This window comes from Mesoplodon bidens, assembly GCF_964165515.1.
Source record: "Mesoplodon bidens genome assembly, chromosome: 3".
NCBI classification, from domain to species: Eukaryota; Metazoa; Chordata; class Mammalia; order Artiodactyla; family Ziphiidae; genus Mesoplodon; species Mesoplodon bidens.
In genome coordinates, this window is record NC_138178.1 from 18,775,407 (window position 1) to 18,791,024 (window position 15,618).

The 15,618-nt window shown below is 46.7% G+C and overlaps 1 protein-coding gene across 1 annotated transcript in view; it reads left to right on the forward strand.

Moving 5' to 3' along the window:
- The window catches only part of PDSS1 (decaprenyl diphosphate synthase subunit 1), a 46,658-nt gene that overhangs the window by 29,661 nt on the left and 1,379 nt on the right, over positions 1-15,618 (forward strand). Inside the window, exons 8-10 of the mRNA XM_081228738.1 lie at positions 7,771-7,851; positions 7,955-8,068; positions 13,764-13,844. Of these exons, the coding sequence (XP_081084864.1) occupies positions 7,771-7,851; positions 7,955-8,068; positions 13,764-13,844 (276 nt within the window). The remainder of the gene's footprint in view (positions 1-7,770; positions 7,852-7,954; positions 8,069-13,763; positions 13,845-15,618) is intronic.

A 15,618-nucleotide genomic window follows, 5' to 3' on the forward strand; every position in this document is an offset into this window, starting at 1 on the left:
TCCTATTATGTTTTTCTCTTTCCTATAGATGCTTGCTTCTTTTCTATTTAGAGAAAGCCTTTCAATATTTCTTTTAGGGTAGGTTTAGTATTGATGAGCTCTTTTAGTTTTTGCTTGTCTGAAAAATTCATTCTTTCTCCTTCTATTCTAAATGATAATCTTGCTGTTTAAAATACCCTAGATTGTGGGTTTTCCCTCTCAGGAATTTGAATATATCATGCCACTCCCTTCTGGCCTGCAAAGATTCTGCAGAGAAATCAGCTGATAGCCTTATATGAGGGGTCCCTTGTAACTGACTCTGTTTTTCTCTTGCTGCCTTCAGAATTCTCTCTTTAGCTTTAACTTTTGCCATTTTAATTGTGATATGTTTTGTTGTAGGTCTCTTTGGGTTCATCTTGTTTGGGATTATTTGTGTTTCCTGTACGTGGCTATCTATTTCCTTCTTTAGGTTTGGGAAGTTTTCAGCCATAATTTTTTGAAATGCATTTTTGGTCCCCTTCTCTCTCTCTTCTCCTTCAGGAACCCCTATTAGGCATAGGTTGGCACGCTTTATATTATCCCATAGATCTCGTATGTTGCTTTCATTTTTTTTCATTTGTCTTCCTGTGTGCTGTTCTGATTGGGTGATATCCATTATCCTATCTTCCAGATCACATATTTGTTCTGCGTTATTTAGTCTGTTTCTAGATTGTTTTTTATCTTGATAAATGATGTGTCTAATTTTGATTGGTCCCTCTTTACAGTTTCTAGTTCCTTGTTATGGTGGTCAGCATTTCTTTCAATAGTTTTTCTTAACTCCTTTAGCATTTTTATTACCTCCTTCTTGAACTCAGGGTCTAGTAGACTGGTGAGCTCTGTTTTATTGGTTGTTTTTTCAGGGTATTTCTCCTGTTCTTTTGGGAGTAATTCCTCTGCTTTTTCCATTTTACTTAACTTTCTCTGTTTCTATGAATTTAGGAGAATCAGTTGTCTACTGTGGTCTTCAAGGGGTGCTTTTATGTGGGAGTGTTCCCATGTAGACTGTGAGTCCAATATTTTTGGTGTGAGGCCTGTTTCTGGTGTGGATGCCAGCCATGTCGTAGAGTGTGCTGGCTATTATCCCCTTGATAAGGGGTGTGATTGGTGTTGTGGTGACCAGAGCCTGCACTGGAAGTTGGGCGGGACCTCCTCTTTGCTCTGTGGCTGTCAGAGCCCTGTCAGGGGCAAGGTCTGCTCCCCAGGGGTTGGAGTAGGTGCCCTAAGGGTTGGGTTCAGTAAGGCTCTGTTGCCCTTGAGAGCGTGCTCTGTTCCAAAGGAGGTGAGTGCTGAAGCAAGTGAGGTCCATGTGGCCACCATGAAACTATGCGCCACCAGTGCAGGCATCTGCACCTCTGCCCAGAAGTGGCCCAAGGTCATGTCCCTTTCTCTGTTGTGTTTTTTCCAGACCTAGTGCTAGGCTGTGGTGTGGAGTGGGCTGGTGCTAAGGGCTGGAGCATTGTGGCTGCAGGTGGCTGTGCTGCTGCCTGGGGCTTGGACTGCCTCTCCCAGGACCTGTTGGCCCCAGAACCGGCTCCAAGCTGCGGTGTGGGGCGGGCAAACCAGAGCATAGCTGCTGGGGAACGAATTGCTGCGTACTCCTCCCCAGGGGCTGTCCGCCCAAGACGAGCATTTCTGTGGCATCACCTGGTGTGTGCACTAAGTCTGCATACCAAGTCCACCACTGACGGACCCACCTCCACTATGTGCACGCAGACAGTGGGCTCTGAGGTTCGGCCTGGGTCACGCACCAGGCCCTCCCGGCTGTCTCCATGCAACTAGACCAAGTCCTCTCCAGGGCCCGTCCACCCCTGTCCTCCTGAGATTCAGTGCCTAGCTGCTGTTTATACTAGTAGCCCCGTCTGGCGTGTGTTTTGGACTGGGAGGTGTGGTGAGGTGGCAGGTGGCAGTGCCCGTCTGGGCTGTGACTGCGGGTAAGCCCGCACACACGCACTCCTCACGAGCAGAGTCCAGGCCCCTGCAGCCCCTCTGTCTGTCCCAGTGGACCTCCCAGCAGACGGGGGCTCCCCAGGGTGAGGGCCTGCCTTTGTGGACCTCTCCTCCTTCCCCATCCCTCCCAGGGGCACCAGTTTCATCCTGATGCCTTTTTTTTTCGGCCTATGCAGTTACGTAGAGATCTTTTTTTGTAGCTCTAGTTGTATGTGAAATCTTCTGCCAGTTTGCAGTTGGTTTCCTGTGAGAATTGTTCCACATGTCAGTGTATTTTTACTGTGTGTGTTTGTGGAGGGAGGTGCGCGCCACGTCTTCCTGCTCCGTCGTCTTGCTCCTCTCTCTGTCCTGGATCTTCGGTCTCTTCTAATCTGGAACAGTTTCTCAGTCTTTCTTTGTCCTTATATCACCTTGATATCTTGAAGAGTACAGGCCAGTTACGTCGCTGAGCCCCTCAGGTTGGGTTTGTGTGGTATTTCTCAACATGGGGTCCAAGGCTGTGAATTTGGGGCAGGCACACAACAGGAGCCATGCTGTGCCTTCAGGTCATCCCATGGGGAGGCCGGGTGCACCGTGTCCCTTTGTCCTGTTACCGGTACATTCATTTTGATCACTTGGTTAAGGTCGTGTCTACCAGGTTCTTCCATTTAAGTTTACTGTTTTTCCCTATTTGGGGGAAGTATTTTGAGATTATGTAAATGGTTCTGTTTCATATCAAACTCTGACTCTGGTTTTAACATCTATTTGTGATTCTTTCCTGAGACAGTTGCCAAATGACGGTTTAATTCCGTCATTTCTTCTGCACATCACTTCTACAGTAGACTTGGTGTTTTATTCTAAGGAAGAGCTTATCTGTATGGACTCTTGGGTTCTATTTTAGTCTATGGATTATAACCGTTACTGGTATTTTAATGCTCAGTTGTCCCATATTTGGCCAATGGGAAAGGCCCTTCGGCCTGACTCCTGTGTCCTTTTAATCTGTCCCTGTCACTCTTTCAGTACTTCCTTAATTTCTGGCAGGAGATATTCCAAGCTTGTCTTGTCCTCCCCAGCGCTGGGATCCGTCATTTCTCCAAGGGGCACTGGTTCCTTTTGGTGGAGAATGGTATTTAGAAACCAAGACCTGGACACCGGGTGTCATCGCTCCTAGGCTCTCCCAGTGGACACAGCTAGAGAATGTGTGTGTGTGTAATCTATGTGGACATGTGTATAGCTGTGTCTTTATCCATCTGTGTTTATTCAAACCCCTGAGGTACCATATTGTTACCATACTATAGGTTTCATGATTTATACCAACATTCTGTCTTTCCTTACTTGTAACTTCCTTCCCCAAAAGTACGAAACATGGACCCCATTCTCCGCAACATATTTATTTGCTCAATCCTAGAATATACCGTACAGGGTTAAAAATTGATGGCTCATATCTCTGTGAGAAAACCTAGTAGTTCAGTATTTATAGTTCCTTTTGTCTTTAGCTTCAGGATAACATTGTCAAAGTTCTGTGTTCAAAATTTACCTTTCTCCCTGTCTCACTGCAGTGGTTTTATTATTTGAAATATAGTTCGGTTCCTTTTTATTCCATTTTAGGGATTCCCTTCCATTCTGACTGATTTTGTGCTTTGGTTTCGAGGTGATTGTTGTTTCTAGCATGTGAAGCATTAACGTGGCTCCGGAAGTCAAGTGTACAAGAGGTGACTGCCCGCTCATCCCTTTCACCCTGGCCCTACCCGATCCTTTCCACCCACCCTGTAAGTCACCAGTCTCCTTAGTGTCTGCTTCCTCCTTGCTGTGTTTCTTTTTACACAAATGAGCACATACATGTATGTTATTTCCCCTTCTTTCTTACAACAAAAATCAGTATTATACTCTACTGCTTTCTGTGTTGCTTTTGCATTTGCTTTCTGCAGTTAACAGTATACAATGGGTGTCAGTCCATGCCGATTTGTAGACTCTTACTCTTTTTAAACAGCTGCATCGTATCCCACCATGTGGACATGGCATGGTTTACTCAGCATTCCTATATACAGACATCCTGATTTCTGATATAACTACAAATAACACTGCAGTGACTAAGCTTGTGCAGATGTATTTTTTTTTGTTTGTTTTGTTTTTGTTTTTGTTTTTGGCGATATGTGGGCCTCTCACTGTTGTGGTCTCTCCCATTGTGGAGCACAGGCTCCGGACGCACAGGCCAAGCAGCCATGGCTCACGGGCCCAGCCGCTCCGCGGCATGTGGGATCCTCCCGGACCGGGGCACGAACCCGTGTCCCCTGCATCGGCAGGCGGACTTCCAACCACTGCGCCACCAGGGAAGTCCGTGCAGATGTATTTTTGTGTTGTTAGAGGTGTGCCTTTGGGCTCTGTTTTAAAGTAACGGTGTATGTGGTTTTGTTAGAATCTATCCCTCCATGAGGGCTGTGTGTATGCGTTTCCACCAGCAGTTTAGGGGCGAGTCTTGCCTGTTTCCCTACAGTTACACTAACTGAACGTGGCCTCAGACTTCTAATATTTGACCGTCTGATAGATGAGAAATGGTATTACAGTGGGGTTTTAATTTACATCTCTCCTTTCTGAGTGAAGTGGAACTCCTTTTAAGATCCTTAAGGGCCGTTTTTATGTCTTTAATATTTGTGAATTGTCTACTCATGTCTTTTGCCCATTTTTCTAATGGGTGGTTGGTCTTTTTTCCCTCTCAGTTTTAAAGAGATCTTTATATATTAAGAATATTAGCCCATCATCTGTGATAACTATGTTGAAAATGTTTTCTCACAATATTTTCTGTTGGTTTCTGACAACAACCTCTTTTGATATTTTTTGTGTAATGGTGGAGCTCCAATAATCTTCATTATTTTTATTTATTATTATTATTTTTTAATGTATTTATTTATTTTGGCTGTGTTGGGTCTTCGTTGCTGCGCGTGGGCTTTTTCTAGTTGCAGTGAGCAGGGGCTACTCTTTGTTGCAGTGCGCAGGCTTCTCATTGCGGTGGCTTCTCTTGTTGTGGAGCACGGGCTCTAGGCGCGTGGGCTTCAGTAGTTGCGGTGCGTGGGCTCAGTAGCCGTGGCTCGTGGGCTCTAGAGTGCAGGCTCAGTAGTTACGGCGCACAGGCTTACTTGCTCTGCGGCATGTGGGATCTTCCCAGACCAGGGATCGAACCCACGTCCCCTGCATTGGTGACAGATTCTTAACACTGCGCCACCAGGGAAGTCCCTCCATTATTTTTAATAAATAATACCACAGTACGTATATTAACTCTTATGGTGGTGTAAACACACCCTTTAAAGATAGAGATGCTTGATAAATGTCAAGTGCTGTGCCCCTGACAGTGTAAACAGGACTTTCTGACCTTTTTGAGGCAAGGCGTAGGAGAGTCTCCTGAAAGGTGTGGACCTTCCCCCCAAAGACGCACGTGTGCACCTCGTGGCCTGGCTGCGGGCCTGCTTCAAACAGAACAGTTAGCTGAGCTCTGCTTTCTTTTACCGAATCACTCTTGGTTCTCCACCCTTCTCCAGAAAGATTTGAGGCACCTCTGTGATGCTGAGGACAAGAAGCATTCACTTCCATCAGCACACCTCTTGGCCGTTTTGGGGGTTGCAGTGCTTCTGCCTTTTCTGGTCGGGTAGGACAGATCCAGACAGTCCTCACCTGGGTCGGGGGAGCAGGCCTCTGCAGGGGTGAGGGGTGCTCTTTGCTCTGCACTGGTGCACATCGAGCAGAAATGTCCCTTCCCAGCCTGGGGGCGGGAAGCTGCCCGCGGAGGAGTAGCGGGCTTCTGCGTCCGCGCCTGTGAGCTGCAGCAGGCAGCGCAGGCAGACCTCAAGGCTTTATGCGTCCTGGGCCACGTGACTTGGCCTCTCTGAGCCTTGACTTTGAGGCCCTTTGGAAGCAGTGTAGCCGAGTGATGAAGAAGAGTCTCTGGAGGAGACCTCCTGGGCTCAGTCCTGACTCCACCGTCTCCTTGTCCTGCAATGTCTGGTCCCCTCTGTGTCTCAGCCGCTGCCTCCTCAGTGAGTTAAAATGGGAGAAATCGGAATAGTGCCCGGCCCATAGAGTGTGCTCAGTGATTGTTAGCTTTTACTGTCATGAGCCGCAGAAGAAATATTTATGGGATGTTGTGAAATTTAACTAAGATAATGTAAAGTGCTCCATAAATTTTAATTCCTTGAGTTTAGAAATAGAATGGAGTTTTTAAAAATCTTTGACTTCTCAGAAGGAAGTTTGTATTTCTGTGCTGCTTTGTGTTGAGGAAACAGCATTACCCTGTCTACAGAATTGCTTTATGAGTTATTTCTGCCTGGAAGGGGGTGTCATTGTGTTCTGAGCTCAGCGTATCCCAGGCTGCCCAGGCCTTGCCATACACTCATTCTCTCAGACAAGTTGATGCATTTCTTCTTTCAAAATTTCTACACTGTCTCCTGGGTGGTCTCATAGATCCCTCCTTACAGCCTGTGGGTCAGTGCCTGCCAGTGGTAAGGTCTTTGCTGGTGAAAGCAGTTGAGTTTATTATTCACTCAAGTAAGGGGCCGCCTGGCCTTTTATGATGTGGGCTTTTTCATCGAGGATGTGTGGCCAAACATTATACAGGCACAGGCTTCATTCAGTCACCGGAAGCCTTCTCAGGGCCGAGTAGGTTCTGTGCTCTGGCTGCAGCAGAGGTGCCTGGACACTCTCCAGGCTCCTGTTTCCACATCCAGTGGAGGGGAGGACTGTTCACAGTCACAGCGGACATACGGAGTTATAACTAGCTGCCCGGCCCTGTGCTGAGCGTTTACAGGTAGCATCACGTGTATTCCTCACAGCAGCCCTCTGCAGTAGGCACTTAAGAGCCTGCATTTTACAGATGAGGAAGATGAAGCGCAGAAAGACTCAGTGACACACAAAGGTCACATGGTGACTGTGCGGGCCAGAAGAGCACCGTCTGGCTCTCCGGGGGTCAGTACAGACCTTCCCTCTCCAGTAGTGGAGTGTCCCTCTCCTCCTCCCAGCCCCCCACAACCCCATTTTGGTTTTTACCATCTCTGTTCTCTGAAATGTGGGGGGGCCTGCTTTGCATGCTTAGCAGAGCAGCGGGAAATGCACTGAGTGGCCAGTGCCAGCTGGGTTTTTTGGAGTTTTACAGAAGACTTAGAAGTCCTATTTCTCCCCCACTGGAAAGGGGGAAAAAAAGGCTTTTATACAGTTACATGACTTCTTGTGAGAGAAATATGGAAACAGCAACAGGGGCATGAGACTTGAGGCTGTTACAGACACATCAAGAAATAATAGCATTTCAGAATTAAGTGAAATCACCAAAAATTATTATAAGAAAGGACTACAAATGGAGAAATAAACATGGCAACATCCTGTGTACAATTAGATCAGATTAGATATCTATCCCTAAAACAAGGGTAAGTCGGTAGAAAAATAAAAATAATGTCAACAGTTGGGTGAGGTTTGCTGAGTGCTGGAAGCCAGCATTTCAAATACTGGAGTCTCTTTCATTTGCATGTCAAAAAGGCTGACCAGCAGAACTGGTCTAGTTGTAATTTGGTTTTTTCTAAGCGGTGGGAAAGATGGCTTATCCTGTGAAAGAAGGGGGAAAAGGAGAGTTTTCTTAAAGTTTAAGAAAACAATCTGAGGCTGAAATCCTTTCATTACAAACGTTTGAATCACAGGTACTTTGTACGTGTCTGGTCTCCTGATAGCAGTCTCTCCTGACTGCATATAATCCAGCCTCACTGCCTCTTTTCTAAGAGGAAGGAGGCATGACTCCCCCTCCGGGGCCGCCGCCCTGCCAGCAGCCTATCTCAGGATCCTCTGTTTCAGGTCTCTGTCCTGGGATGCCCTGACCCAGTGGTGCATGAAATTGCCTATCAATACGGAAAAAACGTGGGACTCGCTTTTCAGGTTGGTCTGCTGCTTTGTAAGAGTGCGGCCTGTTGGTCCAGCGGGCAGGGTGGCGGGGACACTGGGATGGTGGTGCTTGTGACAGCCCTTTCTCCCTTTCCAGCTAATAGATGACGTCCTGGACTTCACCTCATGTTCTGACCGGATGGGCAAGCCGACCTCGGCCGACCTGAAGCTCGGGTTAGCCACTGGTCCCGTCTTATTTGCTTGTCAGCAGGTATGTCTTTTGGGTTTTTTTGGGGCTGCATTGGGTTTTCTTTGCTGTGTGCGCAGGCTTTCTCTAGTTGCGGCGAGGGGAGCTACTCTTTGTTGTGGTGCGGGGGCTTCTCATTGTGGTGGCTTCTCTTGTTGCGGAGCATGGGCTCTAGGCGCGTGGGCTTCAGTAGTTGTGGCTCACGGGCTCAGTAGTTGTGGCTCACGGGCTTAGTTGCTCCGCGGCATGTGGGATCTTCCTGGACCAGGGCTCGAACCTGTGTCCCCTACATTGGCAGGCAGATTCCTAACCACTGTGCCACCAGGGAAGTCCCAGCAGGTATGTTTTGTGAACTCCCTTGGACACATTGCTGAGAAGCCCTGCAGGACCAGGACCTGCCAGGCATGGCTGATGGGAAGGTTAGAGGAGGAGGAGATGGAAAGCATTTCTGAGAGACCACAGCTCTGGATGTGATCCTAGTTCCAGGACTGAGGTGTCCAGGCCAGTCATTCCACGTCTAAACTCTGTCCGTTTCCTTATCTGTAACATTGAGAAGATGACAGCCTTCCTCCCAAGGTCATTGTGAGGATTAAGTGAGATGATGTTCATGCAGATACTGTGTAACTTAAGCGCTGTGTGCATGTAAGGAAGCATGGTGACTCTTTCCGTGTGTTCTGGGCACTGACAAGGCGGGTGGTGTCTACATCTTGATGATAGGGCTGGACTTTGGCTGTGCCTCAGAGCCCCTTAAAACAAGCACAGGAAGGCCTCCAAGCATGAGAAATTCTCCAGTTCTAGAAGTTTAATGGGACTGTTTGCTGCTCTCAGAGAGCCTCAGCCATTGCCTCAAAAATGTCAAGAAGTCAGTGGAATGCACTAGAACCACATAATTCCTCCTTTCTCCAGGTTGAGGGGCTGTCAGTTAAGGAAGTAAGTTAAGCTACCTTCATATTCTCCTTAATATGGATGAAAAGCTGAGGAGAAGCTTCAGAGATGCTGAGGTGACTTGCAAGGCAGGCGTTTCCAGAGCCTGCTTTGGCCCCTGGCCACGCTGCTTCTGGCTGTGCCAGACGCTCTTTGAAAGAAGTAGGGCATTAGCTGGTACTTGGACAGCTTTTTAATAGATTTTCGTCTTAGTAGTATTTAATTTGTTATTGAGCAAAGCAGTAAAATGGGCATCGCCATGCCATGAAATCAGAAATTAGCTCTTTGATCTAAAATTTTGTAACTTTTAGTCTTCTGAAGATTTGGCCTCTATTCTTTCTCAAAATTTACAAAGATAAATCATGTCTTCCATAGACCTTGATGATTCCATTTTGATTACAGAAACCTTGCTTTCAATCAGTTGCTGGTGCAAGAAAGGAGAGGTCATCTTTTAGTCACTATCTAGTAGAGCTGTAAACAGGGGTGACCCTCAGAGGAGGCTGATGCTTGGGGGCTGGGCCGCTTACCTTGGGCAGACCAGTAGCGGACAGCGGTCAACCCAGGAACGAGGGAAGGGAATGGAGGTGCTGGTGACCAGGCTCCGGGCAGCCTCTCAGGACATTGAGGCAGAGGTGAGAAGTGCAAGTGCTGCTAGGAGCGGTTCCTTTCTCCCAGACTGACTCGCCCACCCAGAGCTCAAGGAGAGTATTCATACGTGTGCCGTGTTCTGGCAAAAATCTGTCAAATCCCCTTGTGTGCATTAAAGCATGAGGGAGGGACTTTTTTTTTTTTTTTTTTTTACCATTAACCCACAAAAAAGCAGAGGATTCACGAGCCACGTAAATGTAAGGCATCCTCAGATCCGGAAGGCAAGGCGCTGGCCGCCGTGTGCACAGCTGCAGACATGAGTCTGTTCCCCGGGCCCTGGTGAGGAAATGTGAATAAGGAATACAAGCTGGGCTGAGTGCACTGAGCTGCTGCAGCCCTGGGGTTCTCAGGGTGGCCAAGGAAGGCAGCTTTCCCTAAAGAAACCCGTATCTACTAAAAAGCCTTGGGGGCTGTGCTGATAGAAATCTTTACAAGTCTAAATAATTGTCATGAGCCCCGTGATACTAAGTTAACAGCTGAGTCCTGCTTCAATTTTAAGATGACTGAGAATGTTGGCCTCTTCTGATTGTGTTTCACCACGAACATATTTCAAAAGAAATGCATTTGCTTTTCTCCTCACAAAGGAGTACGACTAATTCTGTGTTCAGATACGGAGGGGCAAAGTCGGGGGAATGGACCATTCCTACAGATTGACTTGTCAGTTATGTACAAGAGATTAAAAAATGATGGTTTAAAAAGGCAAGGAAAAGGAACGAACAGAAGCTTCCAGTGTCCCAAACCACAGTTCTGTGGTTTCACTGGGAAATCCCAGCATCACAAGGCACACACTCACCCTCACCAGACAGCGCTTTTCCTGTCTGTCCAGAAGGCAGTAGGAAAAGGAGTTAAAAGGCACATCGTGCAGCCTTAGGAAAGGGACACAAATAAGGCCGAGCAGGACGCGGCTCTGGACAGGACTTCTTTCCTAAGCAGACTGATTGTTCTGTCTCACGGCGCATGGGCCAAAAGTTAGGTCAGATCCGTCTAAGTTCTTTTCAACTAAAACATCAAGTTTAGGCTCTACAACAGATTATACTGTCAAAAATTAGGTTCTTGGTCAGAAATTTGTCAAGATTTTGGAGCTAAGATTGATTTGGGGTAAAACAAGTTCCAAAAATAACATGAGAATGTGCCCTATCTCCATTTAATGAAAATGCATTGTTTTTATAATTTGCAAAGGATTCTTTTGTTTGTTAACTCTGACCTCACAACTCCTTTTTGTGGTAGGTATTATGTGCCTTCTACAAGTAAGAACGTGATGCTCAAAACTTGGCCAGAATGTAACCTCTGGTAAACGGCACCACAGGCAATTAAACACTCCATGTCTTCAAAGACCAGTGTCGTTTCACCACACGCTGCAGTGTTTCTGCCTCTGCTCGCGGGGACCAGTGCAACTGCCCCATGGGCCTGAGCCCTGGGAGGCCGCCCAGAGCAGAGGACTGGCTGATCCCGCTCTGAAAAGGCACTGACGACACTCAGAGTCGTCTCAGTGTCGGCCTTCAGTATTTGTCCTTAACCTGCCCGTTTAGTGGAGTAGTGGCAAGATGTCTGTCATCTTTCTCCATAGGTAGGTGAGTTTTGTTTGCAGATTAGATAAATTAGTCTTTGAACTTTTCTGCTTATGAACGTGGAGTTTCACTGGACCAGGACAAGCAACCTTGGGAAACCACTTTCCCTCTTTCATTTAGCATGCTGGGTTGTCTTGAAATTGGAGTTTGTTGATAGAAACTCCCTCTGTCTGGAATCCACTATTTTTGACCTCTCTCTGAAGGGGTTTCTTGACAACAGGGGATTTAAGAAAAGCTTCTGGATTGCTGGGGAGGTCCCAGAGATGACTGTCCTTCCATGTGTATGTGTACACATACTGTCTATAAAAACAAAAACCTTATGTTAAAGTAAACCTTTATAGAGGTTGGATTTCAAGATCTTCACCAACCAAATGGAAGTGTTCTCTTTTTTTTGGTGAGATTCCATTAGTTCCCAGATACCCTTTGAAAGCTCTCTCCTTCCTTCTGCGATCAGTCAGCAGGACCTAAACGTCAGCCTGTGGTCGTGCTTCCACTGCCGTCACCAGCACCAGCCCCGCACCAGCTGCACGGGCTTCTGCTCGCTGTGACTGTTGTGGCCTTAGAGCCACCCAAGTTCCTGCTTGAGTAACAAGCTCACTACAGTTTACTGATCGCCTTTGTCATGAGTTTATGGACAGATTTCACAGTTGGACTCTGATTCATCCACGGGTGATTTTCCTACTTGTAAAACCAGAGCCTAGGCCAACAGGAACTTTATTTCTCAGCACATCTGCGGGCAGGCCAGTGTTCCTCCTGCCTGTTAATGTTACTCATTTCTTCTCACACATTCTGGGGACAGGGGAGTGCCTCAGGGAAGAGTTTGATATTGATATTTGCACATTAAGATTGCACACACTGCATGTGTCAAAGGAAGGATGTAGTCACACTCAGTGGAGAAAAAAATTTTTTTTTTCAAATTTTGCTTTCTCGGTGCTTTTTATAGTAAAAGGAATCAGAAACTACCCAATCAGCACATTTTACCATCGTTGTTGGTGCTGCAGAAAAAGCTCATCTACCCTAAAAATGGTAATTTTACCAGATGCCCAGGACAGTATCACATTAGCTTTGAGGATATACAGCCTTCTAGAAATCCAATTTTGAAATGTGGTATTAAGAAGCTAAGACCAATGCCTACTTGATTTGACTTTTGACCAGTAAAATTGATTTGAGCTTTCCTGATTCGTTTCCTATGAAACTTCAATTTTTATTCTTAAAAAGCCAGTACCTAAAACTAATTACTGGTTTTCGTTTAAGAACTGACCAGCTGCCGGCTCTGTAAATTTCATAAGGACATTACTAGCAGCCTCTGCTTTGTCTGGACACGTACTTTGCTCTGAAAGGAACAGTCTTAAGTCCTCATTTGCCATCATCTAGTTGAGACTTTTCTCTCTGTGCCCTATTTTTCCTCTAGGATTACTAATACCGAGGCGGTGGCTACAGGACCACAACTGCTTTCATCCCTCGGGCTCACTGCCAGGGAAGCGCCGGCCGCTGCTGCGAGCACTGCCGCAGCCAGAACCAGACCCCTCTTAACCTCTTACTTCACGGACCCCTAAGCTGGTAGAACTAAGAGATTTCTGATCAGGTAGCTCAGCCGCTTCCTAACACAGACGAGCAGGCTGAGGGGCTCAGCTGTGGCCGCACCAGGACTAGAGCTCCAGGCTAGACAGTGACGTGGTTTGGTGTCCTGGCTTCCCGCTTCCCAAGTCCGATCATGGCGGCAGTTCTCCTACCTTGCTGCCAAGTACCGTAGAATATAGATTTTGTCTTCAACGCGTCTTGTAGCTGTCTTCTATTTTTCTCTTACTGCCATCAGCTTACCACTGGTCTTTAGAATTTACTACAGTAACCCGACTGCTGCTTCTACCTCTGTCTCCTCTAATTTGATGGTTCTCAACCTTGGCTGCATATTAGAGATGACTGAAGAGCTTTTAAAACCATGACGCAGGGTCACGTGATTCCAGGGCCGGCCGGTGTCAAGCAGCGCTGCCCTCGTCCCCTCCACGAGCCGCCTCGCGGAGCCCTGCCCGTGATTCCCTCTGCTCAGAGACCTTGATAGCCTTCGGGTGTCACTCAGTTTCGAACTAAAAGCACATTGCCCACCTTCTTCTTAGGCCAGTGGTTCTAATTTGTCAGCAGAGACAGCAGGACCAGCAGCATCTGGGAACATGTTAGAAGTGCATGCTCGGGCCCCAGCGCTACTTAATTAGAAACCTCGGGGGAGAGGCCCGGTAGGCCCCTAAAGCTGAGATCCGTAAGAGAAGCCAGGAAGGAGATTTTAGAGGTGAACGCTTGCTCCTCTTTTCTCTCGGACTCAGCCCTGGACCAAGGATACAGCAGAACAGTGGAGGGAACACGGATCAACGGCTGCCCCTCTTGCGTACCAGCTCGTCCCTGGACCCGGAAACGGGAGTCCTCTTAGCTCTGCTGCTTGTAATCGCTAGTTTACTGCTCCCCCGCCCCCATCGTTTAAACGTTTAATCACTTTTGTGGATTTTGTTACCTGTTTTTACCTCCTAGTGTTTGAACATCTGATTTCTCCCAAGAGCATTAAATAGATTTTCTTTCTTTCTGGTTAGTTCCCAGAAATGAATGCCATGGTAATGAGACGGTTCAGTTCACCAGGAGACGTGGACAGAGCGAGACAGTACGTATTACAGGTGAGAGGGTCCAGAACGGAGGACGGCGACAGCAGGTGCCGTGTGGCAGACGAGTTCTGTACACAACGGAACGAATCTCTGACACAAGACCAAGGTTGATCAATTCCTGATGCGGCAAAAACTGAGAAGGACCAAGTTATATTATGCATTTTTCTTCTAGAAGTCTTCCCATTCTAATGTAATTGGCCTTGGGTGGGGCTTGGACCCTAACATTTTGAGGAAGCTCTAAGGGGTTCCCACGTGCAGTCAGGGGTAAGGCCTGTTGGTTTGCAGCCCGTCTCCCCCGCGTCCACCACAGCAGCTCCGCTGCCCTCCTGTCGGAGCCCTAGGAAACTGGGCTCTCCTCGTCCATCCTACATAACTGCAGTAAATGTGCAAATAAAGAAACGGTACCTTTGAAAAAATTTTAAACCAACATAGCAATTAAACTTTAACCTTCAGGGGCTATAAGCTTATTTCAAATATAGCACCACATATCCTCAGAACTTTTCTGTGGAAGCCAGATCTTTTTGCACATTTTCAGTTTGGATCACTGTATTTTGCAGATGAGCCGTTTGGAGCCAAAAGGTCTCACAAATGAGAGTGAGTGAGCAATTTTTAGTAAGCAGTTGTAGTCTGAGATCTGTCGTTAGTCAAATACTTGAAAGAATTCCAAGTAATTACCTTTCAGATTTTTAACATTTCCACAAAGCAAAACCCCTTAACTCTCTATATGGTTAATCATAACGTGCTATGGCTACCACCTTTTTAGAGGGTAGTTTGGCTGTACTATTAAAAACTCAGTGTGAGGGCAGCGGGAGCTGATAAAGAAGGCAGTATACCTGGGAGTGGTCATGGCTTCAGAAATAATGATGTTACTGACGGCTAAAGTGAGAAGTGGGACTGAAAAGAGGGAAATTAACTGTGGCTCTTACACCACACACTGAAGTTCCAGCAAGCCTGGGCAGAAGTGCACGTAGGCAACAAGTCCACAGGAATGTTCCAAAGACCTGTGAACTCCAGCCGCCTGTTCAGCCGCAGGGCTCCTAGCCCCTATTCCCTCACTAAATATGAATGGACAAGTCGGGTTTATTTAGTAGGATTGCTAAATAGTTGATTAAAGCTCACTGAATGAAAGAGTGAGACCAAGTTAAACAGACTCAGGAAAAATAATACGGGGATTCAAAAATACTGCATCAAACAAGAACAGGATAATATTTTCAAAAAAACTGAGTAAGAACGAGCTCTAAGAAATTTTAAATGAATGTGAAAAGCCAACTCCGAAGAAGTGTTGGAATGTGACATTGAGGAAGTTTTCAAAATGAAAACAGCAGTAGAAGAAAATGAGAAAGGCTCTTAACAGGATCAGTACAATCATGCAACAAATATTCCAGGAAGAGACTCGAAAAACAAAAATCAGAAAAAAGGTGGTCACCTACAAAAGGAAAAGTTCAGCACTGGCTCAGGGTGCAGCAAAACCCTGGACTCTATAGAGGGCAGTGAGCAAGGCCGCCCAAATGATGAGGAAACATTTTCAACCTAGAATCTGTCCAGTAAACCATCCACTAAGGAAGGCCAATGTCACTGTCACACAAAGAACGCAAAAGTTGACTTCCAGTACACAGATTCTGGGTAAGTTATTTGCTGATGTGCAACAGAACCGTGGAAACACCAAAAAGAGAAAGACATGGGTACTAAAACCAGTGGAATGAACCAGAGTTCAATGAAAAGTCATCCTGTGATGGCAGCTGTACGGCAGAGCTACAAAGCAGTCAGTCTAAGTAACGAAGAGAAG